This window comes from Coregonus clupeaformis, chromosome 34 (assembly GCF_020615455.1).
Source record: "Coregonus clupeaformis isolate EN_2021a chromosome 34, ASM2061545v1, whole genome shotgun sequence".
NCBI classification, from domain to species: Eukaryota; Metazoa; Chordata; class Actinopteri; order Salmoniformes; family Salmonidae; genus Coregonus; species Coregonus clupeaformis.
This window is the reverse complement of record NC_059225.1, coordinates 4,693,667-4,708,180: the sequence shown is the minus strand read 5'-3', so window position 1 is coordinate 4,708,180 and position 14,514 is coordinate 4,693,667. Positions and strand designations below refer to the sequence as shown.

The following is a 14,514-nucleotide window of genomic DNA, read 5'->3' as shown; positions in this document are numbered from 1 at the left end:
GTTGAATCCAATCAAAAGTCGGGCCTCCCTCCCTCACCACTGCCAGGTATACACATATCAGTTAGAAGCAGTTGTGACGGTTGGGGAATCTGTCAGCGCTATGAGCGTTGTAACAAGGACTGTTGTCAAGTTGTGGTAGAAGCTGACATGGTGTTGTGTTTCTCAGTGTCTGTGTGGTTGTGTGGTTGTCATAATGTTGGGAATGCCTGTTACCATAAGGAGCATGCAGTCAGCTCAGGAGGGTGGTGGTTGTGGTTGAAGGGGGTGAGGTTTTTGACAAAGCCTCATAGTGATAGAGTTGAGGTGGTAGCCTGGCCTGTAGTGGCTGTGATGACGTTGGACAGCCATATGCTATGTGTTACAAGCTACAATACTTTCCTCTATTCTCTGTCTGTCTGTCTTTGTCCGTCTGTCTCTTACTTACATAGTATGCCTTATTGAATGTGTGGTTCTAAATCCTGTTTTGTTGTGTCCCCCAGGTGACTGTAACTTTGAGAGGGCCTACACGGCGTGCGGCTACAGCCAGAATAAGGACGACGACTTTGAGTGGGAGCAGGCCAACACCAAGGAGAGGCCGTCGCCCAACCCCTGGATGCCCACAGGTCAGTCACTCTTCATATGCCTCCTCTTCCTCACCCTCCCCCACCAAGCAGAAAACCCCTGAAATGCATTCAACCCAATGACACACTCAATAAGCGTTTGCTCTTATTGTGTTATCAGGGGAAAGTCTCCCAGAGAGATCCCCCCACTGGGAATGATTGTCTTCTACAGATAAGGTGGTTCCTTTTAATGTTTACTCTCTTAAAGAAAAGGCAGCAGATTTATGCTCTGCTCAGCATTGGGATGTATTCAATATCATTACTCTCCCTTTGTTGGGCCCCAAAACTCATTACCTCCCTCTGATGGGCAGCGATAGTCGCAGCGAAACGTTGAGCCAACGTTGAGAAATGGCTTGGTGATGGCGCCTGCTGTGACCCTTCTAATAGGGTGTACAACACATTCAGTCATGTGTGAGCAGAGGTTTATGTGGATAGAATGAGCACAGGATAAAACGGTTAATAGTGTTCTACGGCACAGCCGGTGTGAATTCATGGAGGAAAGATGTTTACAATGCCTCTATAGGCTGGTGTTAGTGTAGGTTGTTGAGCAGAACCTAGCCCAACGGTTGCCAGGGGAAGATTCAGCTACGCTAGAGATTAATGGAGTCCGGGGTAAACAAACAGCTCCCTTTCACTCTGGATTTTATGAACACAGTTTTTGTTGTGCAAGGTCATCTCTTTAAAGATCAAATCCGTGTGTTGTCTATGTTGTTGATGAAAATGGAGGTGAGAATGGAGGTGAGAATGCTTTGCGATGATGTCAGAGGGGGAAAAACAGTGTTGGTTGTTTGCAGTAACTTCTTTCTTGTTGTAATATCCGAAACGGATGTGGCAATTGGAGGATTTCAGTTTAAGTCAGTCTGTTAGTATATAGCCATGGTATGAAACGCCACTAGTGCACCGTTTTGATGATTTGTTAGACTATTGGCTATTGTCAGATATTTTATAGATCAAATATCATTCAAGTACTCTTTCATTTTTTTATTTGTTTTGGGCACAGGTTGGCATTTATTGGGATGACTCATGTCCTGGATGCAGATCTGCACTAGCTGGCACAGCCACAAAGTCTTAAAATCAGATTTTAAACCTAACCTTAACCACACTGCTAACCTTATGCCTTAAAGTAAGACCAAAAAGCACATTTTTGTTTTAATGAATTTTGACGATATATAGACAAGGTTGACTGTGTCACTGGCCCATCTAGTGTAAATCAGCCAGTTCTATCTCCAGGACAAGATTCATCCCAATAAACGTCAACCTGTGTTTTGGGCAGTCGCCGTTTCTGAGGGAAAACGAGAACCTCTTGTCAGATGCTCTTCAATAATTTCACATGAATTGAGCCTCTGCCACAATGACATTGACATCCATTTAAGAAATGTTCAATGCCTCTTTCATTTGCTGTCCAATGAGCTCCCTGGGCACGGCATTGATCGCCTCCTCAATTTCAAACGGAAGAGTTATTGCCACAAAGGGAATCGACTAGCACCCTTTGATAATTGGCTGAGAAGGAAGAGGAGGCCACTCAGTCACTCGATAGTAAAGGTGACGCCTTTGGACAAATGGACACGTTTTCCCTTTTAAATCTGCAAAATCAGAGACCCAGTCACGTGAAAGCTGCTCTCTCACTTACTCCATCTCTCATCCGGCCCGCCAACTGACAGCCAGGGTAGAATTAATTACCTGGACTAGCCAATCCCCCCCCCCCCACTCACCACTACCTCCACATCTGTCGTCCAATGCCCTCTCTGCTTGAGAAATGACCTGACAGAGCCAGGAAAGGAAGGAAGTCAGGGAGGGGTTTACTTTGTCATCAGACGGGTGATTTCTGTTGCTACGATGGGAGGCAGTGGAAGGTTAAAGCGTGCCTCGTCGAAGGACTGTGACCTAGACACTCAGACCCTGGATCCCAGACCTTTTCATTTACGCCCGTCACGGCGCAAGGAACTGGATGCCGTATTGTTTTGTCTCAGGAGCGTCCCTGCTGGGAGGCGACTCTGTTTCTCTCTGCTGTGTTTTCTCCCCCGTTCTCTTCTGACTCCATATCCTCCGCCGTGATTTATGGAGCATGGAGGGGTGGTGGAGAGCGGTGAATCAAGCACCCTCTTTTTAATGCTGTGTTAATCAATCCCAGATATGATAGGCCAGCTAGGTCAGCAGTTACACAGGTCACCCAGATATGATAGGCCAGCTAGGTCAGCAGTTACACAGGTCACCCAGATATGATAGGCCAGCTAGGTCAGTAGATACACAGGTCACCCAAATATGATAGGCCAGCTAGGTCAGCAGTTACACAGGTCACCCAGATATGATAGGCCAGCTAGGTCAGCAGTTACACAGGTCACCCAGATATGATAGGCCAGCTAGGTCAGCAGTTACACAGGTCACCCAGATATGATAGGCCAGCTAGGTCAGCAGTTACACAGGACACCCAGATATGATAGGCCAGCTAGGTCAGCAGTTACACAGGTCACCCAGATATGATAGGCCAGCTAGGTCAGCAGTTACACAGGTCACCCAGATATGATAGGCCAGCTAGGTCAGCAGTTACACAGGTCACCCAGATATGATAGGCCAGCTAGGTCAGCAGTTACACAGGTCACCCAGATATGATAGGCCAGCTAGGTCAGCAGTTACACAGGACACCCAGATATGATAGGCCAGCTAGGTCAGCAGTTACACAGGTCACCCAGATATGATAGGCCAGCTAGGTCAGCAGTTACACAGGTCACCCAGATATGATAGGCCAGCTAGGTCAGCAGTTACACAGGACACCCAGATATGATAGGCCAGCTAGGTCAGCAGTTACACAGGTCACCCAGATATGATAGGCCAGCTAGGTCAGCAGTTACACAGGTCACCCAGATATGATAGGCCAGCTAGGTCAGCAGTTACACAGGACACCCAGATATGATAGGCCAGCTAGGTCAGCAGTTACACAGGACACCCAGATATGATAGGCCAGCTAGGTCAGCAGTTACACAGGTCACCCAGATATGATAGGCCAACCCGCATTGGTGTCAGCGGCAGGCTAGGGCCATGTGATTTAAAATACTGTTGAGATGATGTATCTCTATATGTATAACGGGGTCATGTCAGTTGGACCTGTGCCACTCAGTATTACATACTGTATCAGTGTCTTATTTAAGGAGTGGCCTGTCGTAGTAGTAGAACTACATATCCACATTACGTTATGTCTCGCTCATAGAAGCAATTCTATTTCTATCATGTTGCTTTCCCTCTCAACTTTTTCTTTTTTTCTTTTTTAAAATCAGCCTGCCTTCCAACCAGCCTGCCTTCCAACCAGATGGCTGTGTTCTCTGCTCTGGGAGTTAGCTTGTTAAGAAGTCTTATAACCCCTCTTTGAGAAAATGGGCCAAGCATGGTGAGGTCTGGGGTAAGGCACTGGAGGATGAGAAGGACAAGATGGCCACTGGCCTGACATGAAACCTAGTTCTGAATGACCTCTGACCCCTTTCTGACCCTGATAGGAAATAGCCACCTGCTGAGATAGGAGGGCGGAGGGTTGTAAGTGGGTATAGCTACACTCTAGGGTGTCCTATAATGTCAGAGGGACACTCTGAATGGACATACTAGACCAGAATGTTATACGTGTAATAATGAGTCCCTCAATCATCCTGACCCATGTCTCTGAGGCATTTGAAGTGTCCAACGGGCTGGTGTCATAGTCAAGTCTCAAAGGGCTCACTGACTGGACGGTCTCCCAGTCTGCTGTCTGTATTTAGGTATCATGGCGGCTTGGAGGCATTCCCCGGCTTCCTCTGATGTGAAAACCCCAGCCACCGGTCCTGCCTTTTAACAGTCCCACGCTCCCACTTTATGTTGCTTTTAGGGTTTATCTCTCCTGCTGCATCTCTCTCCAGATCTCTGAGATTCAACCGGTGCTAACGACTTTCATAAATCTAAATGCTCAGACTTGGGACTTCCTCCATTACCAAAAGGATGGAGATGGGATTGACTCAGAGCTGTTCATAGCGAGGTTGTAATGTGGTCAAGTAGCCCTGGAGAGTGTCGGAGTCCCAGGGACTTTATTGTTCCCCGTGTACACGATTCTGAACCCATTACGTCTCTTTGTGTCGGCAATTCATCTTTGTGAAACGGAGTACCGAGCGGGCGAAATACCTTTTAAAAGTTGGAAAGCGCACTGTTGCCTCTCTTCTTGCATTGCCTTCTGTGAAAATACATTCTCTTTAAGACCAAAGGAGAAAGTCGCTTCATTAATGGACGAACCACCTCTGTATCGCCAGCGTGCCTTTTTAGATGACACGTGAAAGATGGCACCTATATTCACTTACGGCCCCCCCACATCTAGGAAAACCGAACCTGGGGAATAATGGCGATGCTGTCTGAGAGGCAAGCCGCGAGTGGGAAATGCAGACGTTCTCATTTCTCTTCCGTAACAACCCCATCATGCATTACACCGACAAGTATCGCTTTGTAGCGAGACGGCGGGAACTCATTCTGAAATGTGATTATCGGCGCGATGAGCACGCCACTACTCTTCTCAGCCATCAACAGCAGACAGACTCCCGGTGTATCCAAACCCCTATTAGAGGTAGCTGTACTGTAGAAACTTTAATAGCCTGCGAGAGCCCGGTAGGGCTAAGTCATAGGTCTGGGCCGTCTGTCCAGTTCTGCTCCAATTAAGTAATCCTATCGCCCTGCTGTGACTAACGTGTCATTTCACCATTGTGTAATGTGAGCGCCACCGTGGAAAGCACCAAGAAGGTTAAAAGTGGGTGACCTGTGTAACTGCTGGCCTATCATATCTGGGTGACCTGTGTAACTGCTGGCCTATCATATCTGGGTGACCTGTGTAACTGCTGACCTAGCTGGCCTATCATATCTGGGTGACCTGTGTAACTGCTGACCTAGCTGGCCTATCATATCTGGGTGACCTGTGTAACTGCTGGCCTATCATATCTGGGTGACCTGTGTAACTGCTGGCCTATCATATCTGGGTGACCTGTGTAACTGCTGGCCTATCATATCTGGGTGACCTGTGTAACTGCTGGCCTATCATATCTGGGTGACCTGTGTAACTGCTGGCCTATCATATCTGGGTGACCTGTGTAACTGCTGGCCTATCATATCTGGGTGACCTGTGTAACTGCTGGCCTATCATATCTGGGTGACCTGTGTAACTGCTGACCTAGCTGGCCTATCATATCTGGGTGACCTGTGTAACTGCTGGCCTATCATATCTGGGTGACCTGTGTAACTGCTGACCTAGCTGGCCTATCATATCTGGGTGTCCTGTGTAACTGCTGACCTAGCTGGCCTATCATATCTGGGTGACCTGTGTAACTGCTGACCTAGCTGGCCTATCATATCTGGGTGTCCTGTGTAACTGCTGACCTAGCTGGCCTATCATATCTGGGTGACCTGTGTAACTGCTGACCTAGCTGGCCTATCATATCTGGGTGTCCTGTGTAACTGCTGACCTTGCTGGCCTATCATATCTGGGTGACCTGTGTAACTGCTGACCTAGCTGGCCTATCATATCTGGGTGACCTGTGTAACTGCTGACCTAGCTGGCCTATCATATCTGGGGTTGGTTTACTGTACAGGAGTTATTTCCTCCTCCAGCGCGAGGGAGAGTTTTACCCCCCCCCCATAGGATCCATAGTTTGCACAAATAAGGTCATTGCCACAGTGCTATGTGCAATTTGCATTCTTTCTTTCCTCGCACAGCCCAAGTACTGTTAACTGTCTGGCAGTTACTGAGTTGAATGACTATTGAGTATGAAAATAGTTAAAGTGTCATTATACTTCTTAGCAGTTGACCTAGAGGCCATTGTAAGATATACACACTCCAGTGGAGTATTATAACTGGTCAAGTTCATCATGTAATTTTGTCATTATACACAGCTGGTCATTGGGTCCTTGTACAGTAACGAAAGAGTCGTTGTAATGCTCCCTACTGTATATTTCTACACAACTCCCCTTTTGTTTTGAAATGGACTGCTATTACCTAGGCCAAATGGTATGTAGGCCTATTTGAACCTGTGTTATTGCAGCCAGCTCCTCCAACAGGACTTTATATACCCTGAACAAAAATATAAAGGCAACATGTAAAGTGTTGGTCCAATGTTTCATGAGTTGAAATAAAATATCCCAGAAATCTCTCTCCGATTTTGTGCACAAATTTGTTTACATCCCTGTATTAGTGAGCATTTCTCCTTTGTCAAGATAATCCATCCACCTGACAGGTGTGGCATATCAAGAAGCTGATTAAACAGCATGATCATTACACAGGTGCACCTTGTGCTGGGGAAAATAAAAGGCCACTCTAAAATGTGCAGATTTGTCACACAACACAATGCCACAGATGTCTCAAGTTTTGAGGGAGCGTGCAATTGGCATGCTGACTGCAGGAATGTCCACCAGAGCTGTTGCCAGAGAACATCGTCAGTACGTCTAACCGGCCTCACAACCGCAGACCACGTGTGGGTGAGTGGTTTGCTGATGTCAACGTTGTGACCAGAGTGCCCCATGGTGTCGGTGGGGTTATGGTATGGGCAGGCATAAGCTACGGACAACGAACATAATTGCATTTTATCAATGGCAATTTGAATACACAGAGATACCTTGACGATCCTGAGGCCCATTTTTGCGCCATTCATCCGCCGCCATCACCTCATGTTTCAGCATGATAATGCATGGCCCCATGTTGCAGGGATCTGTACAAAATTCCTGGAAGCTGAAAATGTCCCAGTTCTTCCATGGCCAGCATACTCACCAGACATGTCACCCATTGAGAATGTTTGGGATGCTCTGGATCGACAGCGTGTTCCAGTTCCAGCCAATATCCAGCAACTTCGACAGCCATTGAAGAGGAGTGGGACAACGTTCCACATGCCACAATCAACAGCCTGATCAACTCTATGCGAAGGAGATGTCGCGCTGCATGTGGCAAATGGTGGCCACACCAGATACTGACTGGTTTTCTAATCCACGCCCCTTAACTTCTTCTTTTTTTTTTACCAACAGAGTATATCTGTATTCCCAGTCATGTGCAATCCATATATTCATTTAAATTGACAGATTTTCTTATATGAACTGTAAATCAGTAAAATATTTGAAATTGTTGCATGTTGTGTGTTATATATTTCCAGTTGATCTATAATGATCTGAGCAAGGTTTCAATTGAATGGCTACCAAAAACCATTTGTTTCTCATACTGGACCCAATCCTGCCTCCCTACTCTAGCTACTGTCGAGACTCGCTCTGTGATTGGTTGGCAGTGACAGAGCTAAGAATCTATTTTTTTGTTGTTGTTGTGTGTTTTACACAACTCCCTAATTCTGCTACTACGACCAATTTAATTGCGGGGAGCATGTTTCCCTGGCTAAACCCAAGAAAAACAATGATCTGTGTTTAATACCTTTTCCTGCTCTGCGCCGGAGAAAATAACAGCTCCTTTCAGCAGAAAACAGGCCTGGGCTTTGGCAGGGTATTACTGGCTCTGACTGTGGGCAGACTGTCAATAAACATGCTACCGCGAATTAAATGTGGAAAAGACATGCTGTCATCTAATTTTTGCCATTCTTTCCAGGCTTTTGTGTTATTCTTTTTCGGTTGACGCTCTTACGCTTACGGTCGCATCAGAACACAAGAACTGTGTTTATTGCCGCTACTGGAACAAGTACTGTACTTTACTGTATGTTAATACCACACATATGCCTTACATGGATTTAACCTAACATATTCATATTCGTCCTTTTCCTCTCACCACTGTATTGGTTCGACCTTTTAATGTTAACCCAAATAAACGGCATTCGCTGCACTCAACTGTGCCTCACACTGGCATCAATACATGTAAAGAGGGACAGAGAATAAATATGAACATGTGCTTACTGCGGAATACCCAATGCTCTGCTTTGGCTTCCACCACCCTGCGGGATGCCCATCAGTCACGCTGGCTGCAGAAATGGGAGCTGCCAAGGCGACCACAATGGAGTCTCGCCACTCGCACCACAGATTGATTCTCTCCAACCAGAACTGGTCCTTAATTCCAGTAGAGGGTGAAAGACGTCATTGAGACCTGAACGCGTTCAATTCACACAACCTGGCTAGAAGACACGGTTACGCTAAGAATCGCTAACATTCGAGAGGGGGTGGACCAGAGTCTGCGTAGTGCTCCTGTGGGAGTGTTAACTTATTAATATTTTAAATATGTCTGGTTTGTTATCAGGGCAGACACAGCTGCTCCCAGATAAATTAAGTCAGTTTCAGTTCAACACACCTTTCATGTGGCACACGTGATAACGACCCACAATGCAAGTTGTTGGGCGTCAAAGCGACCTTGCGGTCACATTCCCTCCATGCCGTGTTGTAAGACTGTATCATAGACGCTGCTATACAGTACTCCTTCAAAAGCGGTGACTGAAATAATATGGCTGGCAACCTCTGAGAATGGCTGTTGATGTTGCCTGTGCAGTCTCTCTCCTATGTACTGGATATGCAAGGCCCAGACTCCGCTAGACAGTCTGTAGCGTCTGTTTCCTCTTCACTCTGAAACTGAAAGCCCTTGTTTGTATCCCCTGGATTTGAAACAAAATGGTGACCAATAAACAAAGTCCATCTTTGGAAGTAAATGCTGAAACCCCAGCTTCCTTCGTGTGGGCTATGACTGCCTGTGTTTTAGAGCCGCAATCTGGCAGTGGGATCATTCATTGGACAGTTACTCATCAGCTTGGATGCAGCAGATTGAGCCAAGCCTGCAGGGCTGATATTAAACCAGTGCAAAACGGTATTTTTGTATTTACCATGACCCATCATGATACTGTACACGTCACTCCTGCTTTTCCGGTTTGTCTGAAGTTCATTCAGACAGTTGAACGATCCACAACTGTGGGCACCGCATGGCTTCACCACCACTGCTGTGTGTCACTGTTTGAATTCAGAGGCCAGGCTATCCCAGTATCTTATCTGACTGTTCTAAAATGCCCCCACTCCCTCTGTGGCCTCAACCGCCAGCCTAAAGGAATTACCATTGGCCTCGCTAACCCCCTGATGCACCGGCAACACCGGCTAATTGCTCTGACAATGTTTGCCGAGATGACTGATATTGCGTCCCTTAGCAAGATTTCAGCGCTGCATTATGCAGAGCAGGAAGAACAGGAGGAGCAGGGAAGGAGAGGAGGTAGAGGGGGACTGGAGCGTCCCCTGGGGAGGCGACATGATCCCCATTGCGGGGGCGAGGGGAGTAATTGGGACCATCAAGTGAATAAAGATGACTTTATTACATTACAGGCAGGTCAAGGCACACAGTACAGCCCTCACCTGGCGTTCAGATGGCTGCCGACTCATGCCCCATGTACACATATATACAGTGGGAAGAACAAGTATTTGATACACTGCCGATTTTGCAGGTTTTCCTACTTACAAAGCATGTATAGGTCTGTAATTTTTATCATAGGTACACTTCAACTGTGAGAGACGCAATCTAAAACAAAAATCCAGAAAATCACATTGTATGATTTTTAAGTAATTAATTTGCATTTTATTGCATGACATAAGTATTTGATACATCAGAAAATCAGAACTTAATATTTGGTACAGAAACCTTTGTTTGCAATTACAGAGATCATACATTTCCTGTAGGTCTTGACCAGGTTTGCACACACTGCAGCAGGGATTTTGGCCCACTCCTCCATACTGACCTTCTCCAGATCCTTCAGGTTTCGGGGCTGTCGCTGGGCAATACGGACTTTCAGCTCCCTCCAAAGATTTTCTATTGGGTTCAGGTCTGCAGAATGGCTAGGCCACTCTAGGACCTTGAGATGCTTCTTACGGAGCCACTCCTTAGTTGCCCTGGCTGTGTGTTTCGGGTCGTTGTCATGCTGGAAGACCCAGCCACGACCCATCTTCAATGCTCTTACTGAGGGAAGGTGGTTGTTGGCCAAGATCTCGCGATACATGGCCCCATCCATCCTCCCCTCAATACGGTGCAGTCGTCCTGTCCCCTTTGCAGAAAAGCATCCCCAAAGAATGATGTTTCCACCTCCATGCTTCACGGTTGGGATGGTGTTCTTGGTTGTACTCATCCTTCTTCTTCCTCCAAACACGGCGAGTGGAGTTTAGACCAAAAAGCTCTATTTTTGTCTCATCAGACCACATGACCTTCTCCCATTCCTCCCCTTGATCATCCAGATGGTCATTGGCCAACTCCAGACGGGCCTGGACATGCGCTGGCTTGAGCAGGGGGACCTTGCGTGCGCTGCAGGATTTTAATCCATGACGGCGTAGTGTGTTACTAATGGTTTTCTTTGAGACTGTGGTCCCAGCTCTCTTCAGGTCATTGACCAGGTCCTGCCGTGTAGTTCTGGGCTGATCCCTCACCTTCCTCATGATCATTGATGCCCCACGAGGTGAGATCTTGCATGGAGCCCCAGACCGAGGGTGATCCAGAGGAGCAATGGGAGAAGGTCATGTGGTCTGATGAGACAAAAATATAGCTTTTTGGTCTAAACTCCACTCGAACATCTTGAACTTCTTCCATTTTATAATAATTGCGCCAACAGTTGTTGCCTTTTCACCAAGCTGCTTGCCTATTGTCCTGTATCCCATCCCAGCCTTGTGCAGGTCTACAATTTTATCCCTGATGTCCTTACACAGCTCTCTGGTCTTGGCCATTGTGGAGAGGTTGGAGTCTGTTTGATTGAGTGTGTGGACAGGTGTCTTTTATACAGGTAACGAGTTCAAACAGGTGCAGTTAATACAGGTAATGAGTGGAGAACAGGAGGGCTTCTTAAAGAAAAACGAACAGGTCTGTGAGAGCCGGAATTCTTACTGGTTGGTAGGTGATCAAATACTTATGTCATGCAATAAAATGCAAATTAATTACTTAAAAATCATACAATGTGATTTTCTGGATTTTTATTTTAGATTCCGTCACTCACAGTTGAAGTGTACATATGATAAAAAATTACAGACCTCTACATGCTTTGTAAGTAGGAAAACCTGCAAAATCGGCAGTGTATCAAATACTTGTTCTCCCCACTGTATGTATATATATATATATATATATATATATATATATATATATATATATATATATATATATATATATATATATATTACACACATACAGTGAGGGGAAAAAAGTATTTGATCCCCTGCTGATTTTGTACGTTTGCCCACTGACAAAGACATGATCAGTCTATGATTTTAATGGTAGGTTTATTTGAACAGTGAGAGACAGAATAACAACAACAAAATCCAGAAAAACGCATGTCAAAAATGTTATAAATTGATTTGCATTTTAATGAGGGAAATAAGTATTTGACCCCCTCCCAATCAGAAATATTTCTGGCTCCCAGGTGTCTTTTATACAGGTAACGATCTGAGATTAGGAGCACACTCTTAAAGGGAGTGCTCCTAATCTCATCGTGTTACCTGTATAAAAGACACCTGTCCACAGAAGCAATCAATCAATCAGATTCCAAACTCGACCAAGACCAAAAGAGCTCTCCAAGGATGTCAGGGACAAGATTGTAGACCTACACAAGGCTGGAATGGGCTACAAGACCATCGCCAAGCAGCTTGGCGAGAAGGTGGAATGCTGCCTATGACCCCAAGAACACCATCCCCACCGTCAAACATGCTTTGGGGGTGTTTTTCTGCTAAGGGGACAGGACAACTTCACCGCATCAAAGGGACGATGGACGGGGCCATGTACCGTCAAATCTTGGGTGAGAACCTCCTTCCCTCAGCCAGGGCATTGAAAATGGGTCGTGGATGGGTATTCCAGCATGACAATGACCCAAAACACACGGCCAAGGCAATAAAGGAGTGGCTCAAGAAAAATCACATTAAGGTCCTGGAGTGGCCTAGCCAGTCTCCAGACCTTAATCCCATAGAAAATCTGTGGAGGGAGCTGAAGGTTTGAGTTGCCAAACGTCAGGCTCGAAACCTTAATGACTTGGAGAAGATCTGCAAAGAGAAGTGGGACAAAATCCCTCCTGAGATGTGTGCAAACCTGGTGGCCAACTACAAGAAACTTATGACCTCTGTGATTGCCAACAAGGGTTTGGCCACCAAGTACTAAGTCATGTTTTGCAGAGGGGTCAAATACTTATTTCCCTCATTAAAATGCAAATCAATTTATAACATTTTTGACATGCGTTTTTCTGGATTTTGTTGTTGTTATTCTGTCTCTCACTGTTCAAATAAACCTACCATTAAAATTATAGACTGATCATGTCTTTGTCAGTGGGCAAACGTACAAAATCAGCATTATTCATTTTGGTCAGGCCTAGTTGTTTTGTTATGGTCTACAATAACCAGTTGTTTTGTTCTGGTCAGTACAGTGCCTGTGTCACATCTTTCGCCGAGGCTGCCCCCCTCCTGGTTCGGGCAGACTTCGGCGTTCGTCGTCAACGGAGTACTAGCTACTGCCGATCCCATTCTCATCACTCCACTTGTCATGTCTTGTCAATCACACACACCTGGTGCTCATTCCCCTAATTAGTATGTGTATAAGTGTTCCCTCTGTCCCCCTTGTCTTTGTGAGTAATTGTTTGTTGTGAGAGTGTGTAACTCGGTTGAGCTACTATTCTTAGTGTTTATGCCAAGGTGGATGTTTTCCCTTGTTAGTTTTGTTTTGACGCTTTGGGCGTTTGATTTATGTAAACGGAATAAACTCTGGACTTCGGTATTTTACCTCCTGCGCCTGACTCCTTCCTTCACACCTCGTCACAGCCTGACTTCAGCCAGTTCTTTGACAGTTTTAGTTCAAACTAACATTGTTTAGCTAGGTTAGGTTTGTCTGCATTACCACTGGGAGACAAACCGTTACCTAACCAATGTCATTGTCTACACATGTATACAAACGTCTACACGAACACCCCAAAAGCTTTGTGATTCATTGTTATGTGGAGGTTAGCATAGCGAGGTTAGCAATGGTCCTTGTTTATCCCTATGGCCGGGTTCTGATTGCTACCCTCGGCTCGTTGCGGTGATTGGTTGAAGCCGGGTTGTGGTGCATGATGGGCACGCGCCCCAGCACCTCCATTGTCCCTACATGCATGGCACAGCTGGATCCAGAGCAAGGCCTCCTTTTGATGATGTCACCGCCACAGCCTCATATACCTACCGAGGCATGATTTAGATATTCAGCCAACCACACTCAGGTCATCTCATGGGGCACCATGGCCCACATCCAAAGACTCATCCAAATAGGTATCCCAAGACTGGTCTTAGTACTGGTCAACGATGTGGCTCATCCGTTCACTCAACTTAATTTAATTGCTGTTTAATTGAAGGCATTTTGTTGTTTCATTGACTCAATGAAGGAATCTGTGAGCTCGTTAACAGAAGCGACAATCAGTGTTTTTGGACAGACCAACGATGGCCATGTTTTGAAAGTCTCCTTTGAAGACACGTTGCCAGACCTGACGTCAGTTTCTGGACCCAGTCATCTCATTTAGCAACCGAACAACAGAGTATCGTTTAAATTAACTTTTTACGGAGCGTCGTTACGCTGGATGCTTCCAAACCGGCAGGTTAATTTCCGTGTTAAAGGGGCTTATCAGTGTTGGCCACATGAGTGAGAGCAGCCATATCACGTCAGGCCTTTGAACACGACCCCTTCCGTCAGTCAGATAGACCCTCACCACCCCACCGAATGACTAACTTCTTTCACGCTGCTGCCATGGGGACCGACTGTTATTACAAAGCCACCTATCAGCGCGCACATGGCTGTAATTAAAACCTAGCCCACTAATTCCAAACAAACACAGATAATGCCTACGAGGACCCAACCGGGACCACCCCCCCTTCGTTGCTCATCATTGCCTATCGTGTACAAGTTCCCTATGACACACATTAGTTCTCTCGCTCTCTCTTGGTTGCCAGTTGCAAACTGTGCCTTTTGTGGCGGCCATGTTTT

General features: G+C 46.1%; 1 protein-coding gene across 1 annotated transcript in view; it reads left to right on the top strand.

Annotated features, from left to right (window-relative positions):
* LOC121549658 (receptor-type tyrosine-protein phosphatase mu-like) overlaps positions 1 to 14,514 on the top strand; it is a 294,543-nt gene that overhangs the window by 66,892 nt on the left and 213,137 nt on the right. Inside the window, exon 2 of the mRNA XM_045210375.1 lies at positions 480 to 602. Within this exon, the coding sequence (XP_045066310.1) occupies positions 480 to 602 (123 nt within the window). The remainder of the gene's footprint in view (positions 1 to 479; positions 603 to 14,514) is intronic.